At 49.4% G+C, this 12213-nt stretch overlaps 1 protein-coding gene and 1 long non-coding RNA gene across 2 annotated transcripts; one reads left to right on the top strand and one right to left on the bottom strand.

Annotated features, from left to right (window-relative positions):
* Positions 1 to 614: 614 nt before the first annotated feature.
* On the bottom strand, positions 615 to 7905 carry Pkdrej (polycystin family receptor for egg jelly). The gene has a single exon (XM_015991267.3). It carries the CDS (start codon positions 7871 to 7873, stop codon positions 1457 to 1459), a length of 6417 nt encoding a protein of 2138 aa, XP_015846753.3. The 5' UTR covers positions 7874 to 7905; the 3' UTR covers positions 615 to 1456.
* A 41-nt stretch (positions 7906 to 7946) lies between these two features.
* LOC143269802 (uncharacterized) lies at positions 7947 to 11313 on the top strand. The gene is made up of 2 exons (XR_013046540.1): positions 7947 to 8367; positions 9314 to 11313. It is a non-coding gene; the product is annotated as an uncharacterized LOC143269802 (long non-coding RNA).
* The last annotated feature ends 900 nt before the right edge of the window (positions 11314 to 12213 follow it).

A 12213-nucleotide genomic window follows, 5' to 3' on the forward strand; every position in this document is an offset into this window, starting at 1 on the left:
GGGGAGGGACTTATGTGGCACCACCCTATCTGAGGAGTTACTGGCAACTAGTGGCTATTGGGAAAAGAGGAGTCATGTTTCTTTGGGGTTGTGGCCACTTATAGGTTGGTCATGGTCCTAAACCCATCCAAAGTAGGCAGGATTCTAGATGATGATGATGATGATGATGATGATGATGATGATGGATCATGACGGTTGGAAGAGGAAGTGCTGGGTGAGTACAGAAGGAGTGGAAGGGATTGGTGGGAGTGGATAGATTCAAAGTGTATTATATACTTGTATGTAGTTGTCCAAGAACAAATTCCAAAATAAAGCTGAATATGGTAATACAAGCCTTTCATCCCAGCACCGGGGAAGCAGAGGCAGGCAGATCTCTGTAAGTTCAATGTCACCCTGGTCTAAATAGTGAGTTTCAGGACAGCCAGAGCTATGTAGTGAGGTCCTGTCTCCAAAAAAGTATAGAGTGCCGTCCAGGTGAGTCTTAAAAGTCACAGGACGCTGATGTGAGTCTAGTGCAGCCATGGTCTCATTTGTGTGTTTTCCTTTTCTGGCCCTTACCTTTGAAGGCAGCCACATATATGCCTTGATCCCCTACACAGAAATCACTGCACAGGTCACAGGAGAAATCTCGAATTTAATTCATATAAAACTTAAAGTGGTGTCAGCATAAAGGCACCTGCTTCTGAATAAACTGTTAGCCCTTGTTCTTCTTGAACAGGAAACCACATTTCCTTACTCTTAAATCATCCACCAAGTCAAAAATATAATAACCAAACGCCCAAGTCATCAGACACATACTATTATATTCAGTACATAGAATGTGTACCATATTCCCACGTGGACCTTTGTGCACCTTTGATGGAAATAGCCATGTCTCTTGGTCAGGGAATGTTACCGGGTGCACTAGAAATGCTTAGCCTGGGGGAATTAAGTGGGAAGCTTCAGATCCCTGTCCCCTGCTCTCATCTCTACATTCTCAAACTCTAAAGTCAGTCCTGGGACTCCCCTGCAGGACCCCTCTAGCCCTGGCCCGCAAGAAGGCTGGAGGAGAGGGGCTTCCCAGGCATGGTCTGCAAAGGAGACTCCCAGGAAGGCTGGCCAATTTGTTTCTGCTTAGAGGCAGCTGGCCTGAGGCTAAACACAACGGGACCTGGCCACCTCTTTCCCTTGAAGCTGGATCTCAAAATCAGTGGCCGTCACCCTCCACACTGCTGCAGGCTCCCAGGAAAGGAGTCACCGAATCCCATCCAGAGGGAATCCCACCTTGCCATCCTCTTCGCTCCCCAACATTCCCCTCTGTTCATATATTCTTACTCCCAAGAGTGGGGCCCAGAGTGGGGATACTTCAGATGTGGAGACGTGTATGACCGAGCCATCCGACATTCTTCAGTCCCCTTAACAAACATTCTTAGTGTTTGGGGACACTCTTGCTTGTGGCCCTTCCAATCCTCACCAGTCAGACAACAAGGTAAACCATTTTCTTCCCACTGATGTTCCTGGTCTTCAGCCCCAGGAACCGGCGACTGTTCTTCTCCGGCTGCCCATACATCATGTCGACGAAGAATTCGGATTGGTCTTTGTCCCTAGATCGGGAGGTGAGAAAGTCAAACCCAGATCTTAGCTTATCACACAGATAGGTTATGGCCTCTGCCTCATCTGATGGCTCCTCATACACAGGCTGCTTCATCTCGTCGTAGGCAGACAGAATCACCGCCTGAAACAAGTTGATGAAGATACAAATCATCACCAACATAAAAGATGACAGAAACAGGACCCCAAGAACCCTGTTGCTGGAAAACTCTGTGTTCTGAAAGGCTGACACACAGTAGGAGAAGATGGTTTGGGTGGCGTGGATCATGTTGCTATAATTCCATTCATGCTGACCGAACACCAGGTACCCAAAAGCTACATACATGAAGGAATACATAGATACCATCAAGGCCATGTGGCAGATGCCAGGAAGGGCAGCCAGGATGGTCTTCTGGGCCAGGCGCACATTATAGAAGAATCTAGAATACCTGAGTGTCTTCAGGATAGTCAGAAATAACAAGAAAGCCAAGATGATCCTCATGAATTGATCAACCCGAGAAACGGCATGGAAGGGGATAAAGGTTTCGGGGTCACTCAGGTAAAGCCGGACCATGCTGGTGGCCAGGAGGTGCTTCTGGAAGAAGAGCACTATCAGCAGAGTAAACATGCACTTCAGAGCCAAGTTGAGCAGGTTGTATACACTTCTGAAGTAGGAAGCTCGCTCTTGCGTGATGACGTAGCCCTCGTCCACAACATAGGCACAGAAGAAAATGAGGATGGCTACGTACAGGTAGATTTCTGCCGAAGTTTCTCTGTTGAAATCAGCCAGTGAGAAGGAGTACACAGAGAGGCTGGAGTTAACGATACCTAAGGGAGAGACTTCAAATACAACTGAAACGCTACACATCAGACTGGCATCTGGATTCAGGGTGGTTAAGTCCACAATCACTGCCCATGTCATCTCATCAAGCCAATTCTTTCCCTCAAGTTCCTTGAGCCTCAGTGTGGAATTAAACATCGGCTGTTCTGGAAAGAAGTCGAATGTGTAGCCTCCAGATCCATAGGTGTTTAACACGCCATAGGAATGATACACCCATTTCTTCCCGGGAGGCTTGTAAGTAAACCCATTGCTGCTTTGGTCTGTAGACCGCTTGCCAGCCTTATTCCAAACACTGGAATAGTGTCTTGTGTCTTCTGGGTCAATGCCATACTGTGGGTGACAATGGATTTCTCCCTCAATGCTTCTCTGCACAAACTTCTTGGCCAACAGACATGTTTTGTTGCTAGGCTTGGCCCTCACTTGCCTCATGAGCGGAAGGCCAAGGATTTTGGATGAGCTGTCTGGAAGGAATGTTGGGTTCAGGTCATTGTGTAACAAAGGCAGGAGCACACTGTGGAGCCATGTGTAGATATCTCCCAGCTTCATCACGGTGGCAAGACCCACGGAGAACTGATGGCGGATGAACTGGTTATAGTAGAAGCTGTCATTATGGCGCAGTGAGACAATGAGCAGCAGGAGAAGGGTCAGGAATATGAAGTGAGTCACAAGGTAGCTCAGGAACAAAAGGGACCTCCTCTTGATCCTCTTCTTCCTCCTGAGTATTTGTATTTTGTCCTCGGTGATGGGCTGGTATATGCTCGAGCCTCGGAGGTAGTCCATGGCCTCGTGGAGCTGCTGCATCTCCTCTGGCGACATCTTTGTCTCCTGCAGCCTGATTTCTGTGTAGTGGTACTTGCTGGACCACGAGATGTTTTTACAGTACTTGGGATTTTTTGTCCTGGTGCCTGACACCAATAGAATCTTGCCTGGTTGTACAAGGAACACAGACTGGCAGAAAGAGCAGAGAGACGCAAAGAGCCACTCTACTGACTTGTCATAGCCATAAGTCAGGCCATAAAACACAATAAAGAATGATGATATGCCAGAAGTGGTAAACACCAAAAACCAGGCTATGTAAACACACCATCTGGGCAGGATAATCTGGGTCTTGTTTTTAACAGGCTCAGTAGTTTCCAATTGGGTAGAGGAAGCTTTCGAAGAGGCATCTTCACTGTCTTCTATGTTATTGTTACTGAAGTTTCTATTGGACTTTTGGGTGTCTGGGGCCATGCTGTCTGCTTTTTTACTCTTCTGGGAGGTTTTAGGGGCCCTCTTTGAAGACTTTGCCCTGGTAGCAGAGGTGGACTTGGCTTTGTTGGCGAGAGCCTCCATTTCATACTTATGCCATTTGTCCAATCGCTCTTTCCAGAAGAGACCTTCCTCTGACATCAGGGGGTGCTTCTGAGGTGCCACCTTGTCTAGATTCACTCGAGGTTCCTTCTGGGAATAGGTGAAGAAAAAGGTTATCAATAATTGCACGGGGATTGTGATTAAGACACTTTCGATTCCTATCATCATGGACCTGATGATACGCCCCTCTCTGGATTGGGTTTGCTCTTTTCTGTTCAGATTAAAAAACATGATATTACAAACGAGAGAGCTTAGCAACATGGCCAAGCAGCAAGACAGCCTCTGGAGCCTATTGAACGGTCTGGGGACAACATCAGTGAAAACAGAGAACCACATGTGGTTTTTGCCCAGCTTATGGCTCAGGTCAATCAGGAAGAAGTCTGTCCTTCTCAGAGGCTCATCCGGGTTGGTGACAGGAAATGTCGCATCCAACGTGGTGTCCACAGAGAGCCACTTTCGGCACACAAACAGCCAAATGCGTCTGCTGAAGAGATTTTCTACTTTGATGCGACTTAGGTACCAGCTAGGCGCTTTGCCTTCGTTGTCATGCCACACTCGGATGGAGTGGATGTCCCCCAAGTCATTTTTTGTCGTCAGGAGGAACGTGTTGATGCTTCCTCGGTAAAGAGTTCTAAAATATGGATGGCTTAAACAGTGCACATCACTGGTACTCTCTGCTCCCATAAGCTGGATAAAGACATTGGCTCTGGTTCCCGACCCCAAGCGACTCCCAGTAAAGATGGTAACCAGGTAGCATATGTTATCAAAAGGGTCGTTATCGGGCAGCACTACCACATGGTCCCGAAGATACTGATCCATCACATCCCTGTGCAAGGCCCAGAAAGCCAGAATAACATACAGGATCATGATGAAGATCACAGCCAGGAAGGTCGCAGGGTTCTGGTCAAGGTTTGTAATGACCTTTAGCTGCAGATCCACAGGGTTAGGGACCACGATCACCTTAGCCGTCACAAAGTGGGTGTGCAAATGAAGGTAAGCCATCCTGACAGAGGCCAGCTGCCGCCGGCTCCGCCCCACATTCCTGCAGACGCAGTGTGCTTTTCTCCACGTGGTCTTCTCGCCCAGCACACAGGTACCTTCTCGCCAATCACTCTGAATCCCGTACATGTCCAGACAGTGAACCATGAAGAGAGCAATTCTCACTAGCTTGTTAGTGGGCTTAAAGACAAAACGAGGTGCCTGCAGGACCATGGATATGTTATACTTGAATGAATGGTGGCGCTCAGCTATGATTCGAAGCAGGGATGAGGGCAGACAAACCACACGGGCCTCCTTGGTTGGACAGGTCGAGTCAAACTGGCCGTTCCACTTGACGATGGGAGGGATGTCATGAGGTACAAGGAAAGTGCCAACCAGATTGGTGGGGGTGACCTGACTGCCCGCATATATCAAGGCCTTGAACAACACTGTCACTTTGGTGACAATGTGGATCAGTACCCCTCCAGTGCCTCTGCTGTCCACCTCAAAGCTAATTCCACCTGTCGTTATCTTTGAGAACCCAGCACTGTCAATGCCTGGTCCCACCGTAAGGTTAAAACTCGCAAAGGTCAAATCTTTTCTGACAACGTACACTTCTGCTACGTCGGGTGTGATCTCTATGACACTACCGTTGTCTGTGGCTCCTGTCATTCTGAACCCTACCACCTCTGCAGAAATGTTTTCCGGGTAAGTTAACCAAGGAAAGGGGTCATCGGTGAACTCACAAAACATCGTCGAAATTGGAGCGTTGGAAGGCAGACTGGGAACCCTGCTGGCATTCAGTGTCGCATGCAGGCAGTTTGGGCAGAGTGTCTCATTTCTGAAGACCTTAGCAACATGGGAATTTTCCACCTTCTCCACATACATGTTGAAGTTGCTGGTCCTCATTACAGTGGTTTCACTCCCTGGCACCTTGTTAGCCAGTATTGTGTCTGATAGGGCTTCGACCACATAGAAAGGATCTTGGAACACGTAGTAGGGGTTAATCAGCTTAAGAATGTTAGACAGACTGGCTAGGATGCCAGTGCCCACAATTTCAATGTGCCGGGAGTGAAAATATTGGTTCTTGCGTTGGTACGCTTGCAGGGCTTGGTTTGCTTGCCACAGTCGTAACGTGGCGCCCTCTGAAACTGCTTGACCAGAGCCAGAGGCTTCCTGGGTTAATTTGGTAATCACCATCACCACCTGGCAGATCTCATCCAGGGTGCTCATGGCGGGCACAGAAGACTGATTGACAAGGTGCTCTAGGAGATGGGCTCTATCACCTTGGAGTTCCAACTCCCATTTTATGTTATTCAAGACAGAAGCCACCACATATATCAAGTAGCCTGCGGGTAGCCAGTCCTGCTTTTGAAACAAAGTGGAGAGTGGAGATGTTGGGTCTGTGGTGAAATTGAACAGCTGTTGTAAAATGGTCTTTGAGGAGTCCCTGACAGTAGGCACCTGTACAGTGGCATGCAAAGTCACCTGAGAAAAAGTCCCTAGTGAGTCATAGACCTGAGCATACAGCTTCAAACTGTAGTGGTTTGACATCACACCCACAGGAAGAAAAAAGGCGGGCGTTGTGGACTGTGCCCCTAAATACGCGATGGGCCCCAGTGTCTGCTCTTCTACTGAACTGATTTCGCCAATGCTGTCCAGCTCAGCTACTATTATCTTATACTCAAGGGGGAGGTTCTTATCCTTAAAATCACTACATTCAACAACAAATTTAGTAACCATTGAAATCCCTTTAACTGGATCGATCTTGCACTTGCCAACCTGAGGGCCATGGTTCACGAAAAAGGGATGTCTCAAATTCAAGGTTGTCCCACTCCAAGATAATAGATGCAGAGAAACCCAAAACCCATTTTCCAAAAAATTCCTGAAGGCGAATGCTTTTATAGATAAATAAGCCCCATTTCTCCCGGTGACAGCTTGTCCTGCCCAGTCAAATATCACTTCCTGACCTGATCGAGACAAAATGGACCACCTATAGAAATCATGGCTGGCACAACCTGTGCAATCCAGAAACAGAGAGAATCTGTCGGACACAACTAAAGCCGAACCACAATTTTCAATGCATGAAATGTGCGCCCTGGGTGGAAGTCCTTTGAGTACCTGTACAGTCTTATCGGAAAATGCAGTTCTGTTTTGTTTCCGGACTACCATTCTGAAGTAATACACACCGTTGCCCCTAAGAGTTTCTGGTGGAATGGTTAATACAGGGCCCACTGCCCAAGGCCAGTTCAGTGTATCCTGCTCTGGGTGACAGACATCCTGGGTGGTCACTGGTATGTAGTTGCCAACATAGTATCTAGGATTTGTGGTGCAGTACCAAAAAAAATGGAGTCCCGCCGTGGGGATGTCTGCCTCTGGGTCAGAGGACATGGTTCCATTCAGAATCAGTTCATCGGAGAAATTCACAGTCATGCTGGTGGCGCTGGGAAGAAGAACAGCTTTCAGGGGACGTTTTTTAACCCAAATGTAGATAATATCCGAGTCTGTCAGCGGGGGCAAGGTGGGATCCCACCTGATGATGGACAGCGTGAAGTTAAACACATACACCCCGTAAGGCAGGGCTGATTTGGGGATGTGGATGGAGGAAAACTTCATCACCCGCACACGTGGCAGGTGCACAGGATGGTTCCAGTCAGGCGTGTCGTTCACAGAGGCCACCGTAAAGTACAGCCAGCTCTTGCGAATGACCATGGCTTCAGGGCAGTCCCACGACATGGTGACGTTGAGGGTGAGTTCCTCTTTCCTGCTCAGGATAAGGGGAGCGTGCTTGTTTTTCCTGTTGATCTTCACCGGCTGCATGGCACAGGGGGCCCTCTGGCAGGACACCGTAGCCTTGGCGGCTGCGGGGTCCGAGGAGTTGGCTTTCAGGAGGACGCGTGCAGCTGCGCCCGAGGGACACCTACGGGGCAGCGTAGGGCCAGCGCCGCGCGGGGCTGTGCGCGGGGACAGGCCACCGGTGCCACCGCCCCGGACGCTGCTCTCCGCGCCCTGCCCCAGCCCCGGAGCTCCCCTGGGCACGCCCGGCCGCCCGCGAGGGCCAGGGGATGGCGGCAGGCGGCCCAGACCTAGGCCCAGGCCCAGGCCCAGGAGCAGCAGCACGGGGCCCGGCCACATGGCTCCCCGCCAGGAGCTGCGGGGGGCCGCGGGGGCGCAACGGCCGTGACGCTGGGCTGGGCCGCCCGCGAGCGCACAGGGAGGGGCTGGGCGCGCAGCCGGCCGCGGGGCACCGCCGCCGCTCTGGAATAAGGCGGTCCACCAAGGGTCTGGGACTCGGACACCACAAGGCAATGAGTTTCCAGGGGCAGTGGATGCTCAGGAACTGTGGGTTTTCAAGACAGTGGATTTCCAGGGCTTAGTGAGTTTCAGGGACAGCGTGTCCCCAGGGGCGGTGGGTCCCAAAGGGCAGTGGGTTCCCAGGAACAGTGGGGTCTCAGGGCCATCAAAGGTCTCAGGATCAAGGAGAACCACAGAACGACTGCAGCGGCGTGGGAAGTCACAGAGCAGTGTGTTTCCAGGGGAAGTGGGTCTCGGGGAGTCTCAGGACCAAGGAGGATCACAGAGCACTGGGGCGTTAAGGACAGTGGCATTTCCAGAAAGGCAGAGGCAAGGTAGGTCACTATGAGCTGGGCAGCAGCCTGGCTCAAGACCGCTTCCTGCTGCCTCTTTTCTTCTCACGCTGGTGTAGGCTCCAGGATCAGGGCTTGCTAAATGAGGTTAATCCCGCTCCCCACCCCCACCTCTTTTCTTTTTAAAACTGGACACACCAAAAAAAAAAAAAAAAAAAAAGCTTCTTAGCAGAAATTCCGCTCCCACGGGAAAACCAGTTCCAAAATACTGTAATCAGGAGGGCCTTGCCAGTGCCTCAGCCCACTCTGGGGGGACACCTGACACCTGTTTTTGTTTTGTTTTGTTTCTTCCCTCCACTTTTAAATATATTGTTTATTTACTTGTTTGCTTGTTTGTTTTAGACAGCGTCCCTTCCCAAGAACCAACTGGCCATCCTCCTGCCTCAGCCTCCTCAGTGCTAGGCTCACAAGAGTGTACCATCAAACCTAGCTAAAAACAACTATGTGAGCCGGGCGTGGTGGCGCACGCCTTTAATCCCAGCACTTGGGAGGCAGAGGCAGGCGGATCTTTGTGAGTTCGAGGCCAGCCTGGGCTACCAAGTGAGCTCCAGGAAAGGCGCAAAGCTACACAGAGAAACCCTGTCTCGAAAAAAAAAACCAAAAAAAAAAAAACAAAAAAAAAAACAACTATGTGATTTAGGAGAGGGAAGGTTATTGGAGATAAAACCTAGGGTCTCCAGAAATGGTAGCCAAGGGCTGTATTTCTTCTTCTTCTTCTTCTTCTTCTTCTTCTTCTTCTTCTTCTTCTTCTTCTTCTTCTTCTTCTTCTTCTTCTTCTTCTTCTTCTTCCTTAGACCTCCTCCTCCCCCTCCTTCTCTGCCTCCTCCTCCTCTTCCACTTCCTTTAAATAAAACCAGTGTTTGGGGCTTGCAGTAAGTAGCGTTTGTTCCAGCTGCATTCTTACAACTCTGTCTTCCCTCTCCTCTAGGAACTCAAGGCCTTTCTGCCACGGGACCTTGACAACATCATTTCCTCTGCCTGGAACGTTCTCTTTGGGTTATCTAGTGGCTGCTCCTTATTGGGCGACTGATCTCAGCTCAGCATTGTTGTTTGGAGCAATTATTCTGGCCAAAAGGACCACCCCATCCGTGATTGCTCATCTTTGTTGTCAACTTGACACATGTGGGACAGGGAGCCTCAGTTGAGGAACAGCTTCCATCAGACTGCTCTATGGGGCATTTTCTCCATTGCTAATCGATGTAGTAAAGGGCCCAGCAACGTAAGCGGTACCATCCTTGGGCAGATAGGCCTGGAAGCAGCACTCCTCTGTGGTCTTTGCCCGAGTTCCTGATCTGACTTTCCTCAGTGATGGACTGGGATGTGGGAGTGTCAGCCAAATAACCTCCTCAAGGTGCCTCGGTCCTGGTGTTTATCACAGCAACAGAAAGCAAACTAGAAGTGTCTCCAATGTTCTTCTTCTGCTGTGAAGCTCCTTGACAAAGGCGACTTAGAGAAAAGCACTTCCTGGGGGCTTACAGTTTCAAAAAGTCCATGCCATCATGGCGGGAATCATTGCAGCAGGAAGTCAAGCATGGCGCTAGAGCAGCAGCTGAGAGATTATATCTGAACCATGACCATGAGGCAGAGAAAGAGCTAACTGGGAATGTCATGGGCTTCTGAAACCTCAAAGCTCACCCTCCAGTGACACACCTCTTCTAACAAGGCCACACTCCCTAATCCTTCCCAAACAGTTCCACCAACTGGGAACCAAGTATTCAAATATATGCGCCTATGGCGGCCATCTTCATTCAACAACCACACCTAAGCACCCATTAACTCTGTCTCCAACCTTTTTTGTTCCACTGCACTGAAGATCTGAAAGGACACTTCCTTGATAGGAGCCAAGTCTTCTATTAAATGTAAACTTGAGCTGGAGAGATAGCTCAGCAGTTAAAAGCACTAGCTGTTCTTCCAGAAGACCCAGGTTTGATTCCCAGCACCCACATGGCAGCTCACAGTTGTCTATAATTCTAGTTCCTGGGGATCTAATAAGCCTCTTCTGGCCTCTACACAAGGCATGCTACACATGCTACGAGGTGTGCACATTTACACTCAAGCAAAACAATCCCACACATAAAGATACTCAGCAGAAGGCCACAATCTGGGGTTTTGTTTTGTTTGGAGACCGGGTCTCACTCTGTAGCCCATACTAGCCTAAAACTTGTGATCTCCTGCCTCAGCCTCCCTCGTACAGGGATCACAGGCAGAAGCCACTACATCTGATTTTTTTCACTTTTCCCTCCCCTGTTTCTTCTCCTTCCTCCTCCTTTTCCTTCTGTTGTGTTTTTTGTTTTGTTTTTGAGGGAGGGATTGCAGCTCTAGTTATCCTGGGACTCCCTATGTAGACCACGCTGGCCCTGAACTCAGAGATCCACCTTCCTCTGCCTCCCCTATTTCTGCTGAACTTTCCATTAGTAATAGTAAATGATGAATGGGGGGCCGAGACCAGCCAACTAGGAGCCAACAGAGTGGCTGCCCCCATGTGCAAGCGCCCCATCTGATAACAGGTTCTGGTGCAGCCACTGCCTGACCTCCACAGGGCAAGCAAGGAGAAAGACTCCCATTCTGACCACTTGTCAAACCTTGCTGCTCTGTGCTCAGGGCTTCCTTTGCTCTCCGGAGACCACAAGTCCCTGCCTCCACCCACCTCACCAGGGACAATCCTTCCCAATGCTTTTCTTCTGTTGCTGATTCTCTCTTTCTGTTTTTATATTTATTCATTTATTTATTTTGGAGACTTACTGTGAAGGCCTGGCTCATTTGGAATTTGTTTTGTAGACAAGGCTGGCCTTGAACTCAGATATGCTTGCCCCTGGCTCCTGAGTGTTGTGAACCAACTCCTGTAAGTTGTACTCTGAACTGCAGGTGTGTCATGGTGCACACACATACACACACACAGATAATAAAATTTTTTCAAAATTCTTTTAATGAAGAGATTTCTGTTTATATTTGTGTGTGGAGGTGGGGATTGAATCCAAGGCCTCAAACATTAGGAAAGGACTCTGCCACTGAGCTACAGCCCAAGCGTTAAGATGTGCTTTAAATGGGAAAAGACAATATAGAAAATTTTGGGGGTTTTTTTGGTTTTGGTTTTGGTTTTTCAAGACAGAGTTTCTCTGTGTAGTCCTGGCTGTCCTGAAACTCACTCTGCAGACCAGGCTGGCCTTGAACTCACAGAGATCTGCCTGCCTCTGCCTCTACAGTGCTGGAATGGCCACCATCATCTGGCCATTTTGTTAAATATTATCTCACTGTGTGGTCACGGGAGGCCCAGAACTCATTATGTAATGTAGTAGGAAAGGCCCATAGGAGAATGTAGCTGTCAGTTTGGGCCCCATGAAATCTGTCAAAAAGAACATAACTGTCAGTTTGGGCCCTGCAAAATCTGACATAGTGAACATAGTTGTTAGTATGGGCCCCCCGAAATTTGTCAAGGAGAATGTAGCTGTCAATTTGGGCCCCACAAAATCTGAAAAGGAGAATGTAGCTGTCAGTTTGGGTCCTGCCATATCTGTCAAAGAGAAGGCAGCTGTCATTCAGTCATGTGCTGCTACCCCCTCTGCTCCACCACCACCGCTGGCAGCTACCCCTCCAATGCAGTATTCTTGGCGCAACCTACCCCAATACCAGCCTGCCTCAGGAGGGCTACTCTCCCACGGTGCCAGGTGTCTTACAACCCTCACAGCCTGTGCCACGTTCAGTCCGTAGGCCCATAGAAGTATTCCTAATCAATATGGGCCCAAATGCCGATGACCAGTCCTGGCTTCCCACCCCCATAGCTGATCTCCCCATCATCTGGAAGGCAGCCAATGAGTCAGGCTCAGATTT

The sequence above is a fragment of the Peromyscus maniculatus genome, chromosome 20, assembly GCF_049852395.1.
Source record: "Peromyscus maniculatus bairdii isolate BWxNUB_F1_BW_parent chromosome 20, HU_Pman_BW_mat_3.1, whole genome shotgun sequence".
Lineage (NCBI taxonomy): Eukaryota > Metazoa > Chordata > Mammalia > Rodentia > Cricetidae > Peromyscus > Peromyscus maniculatus.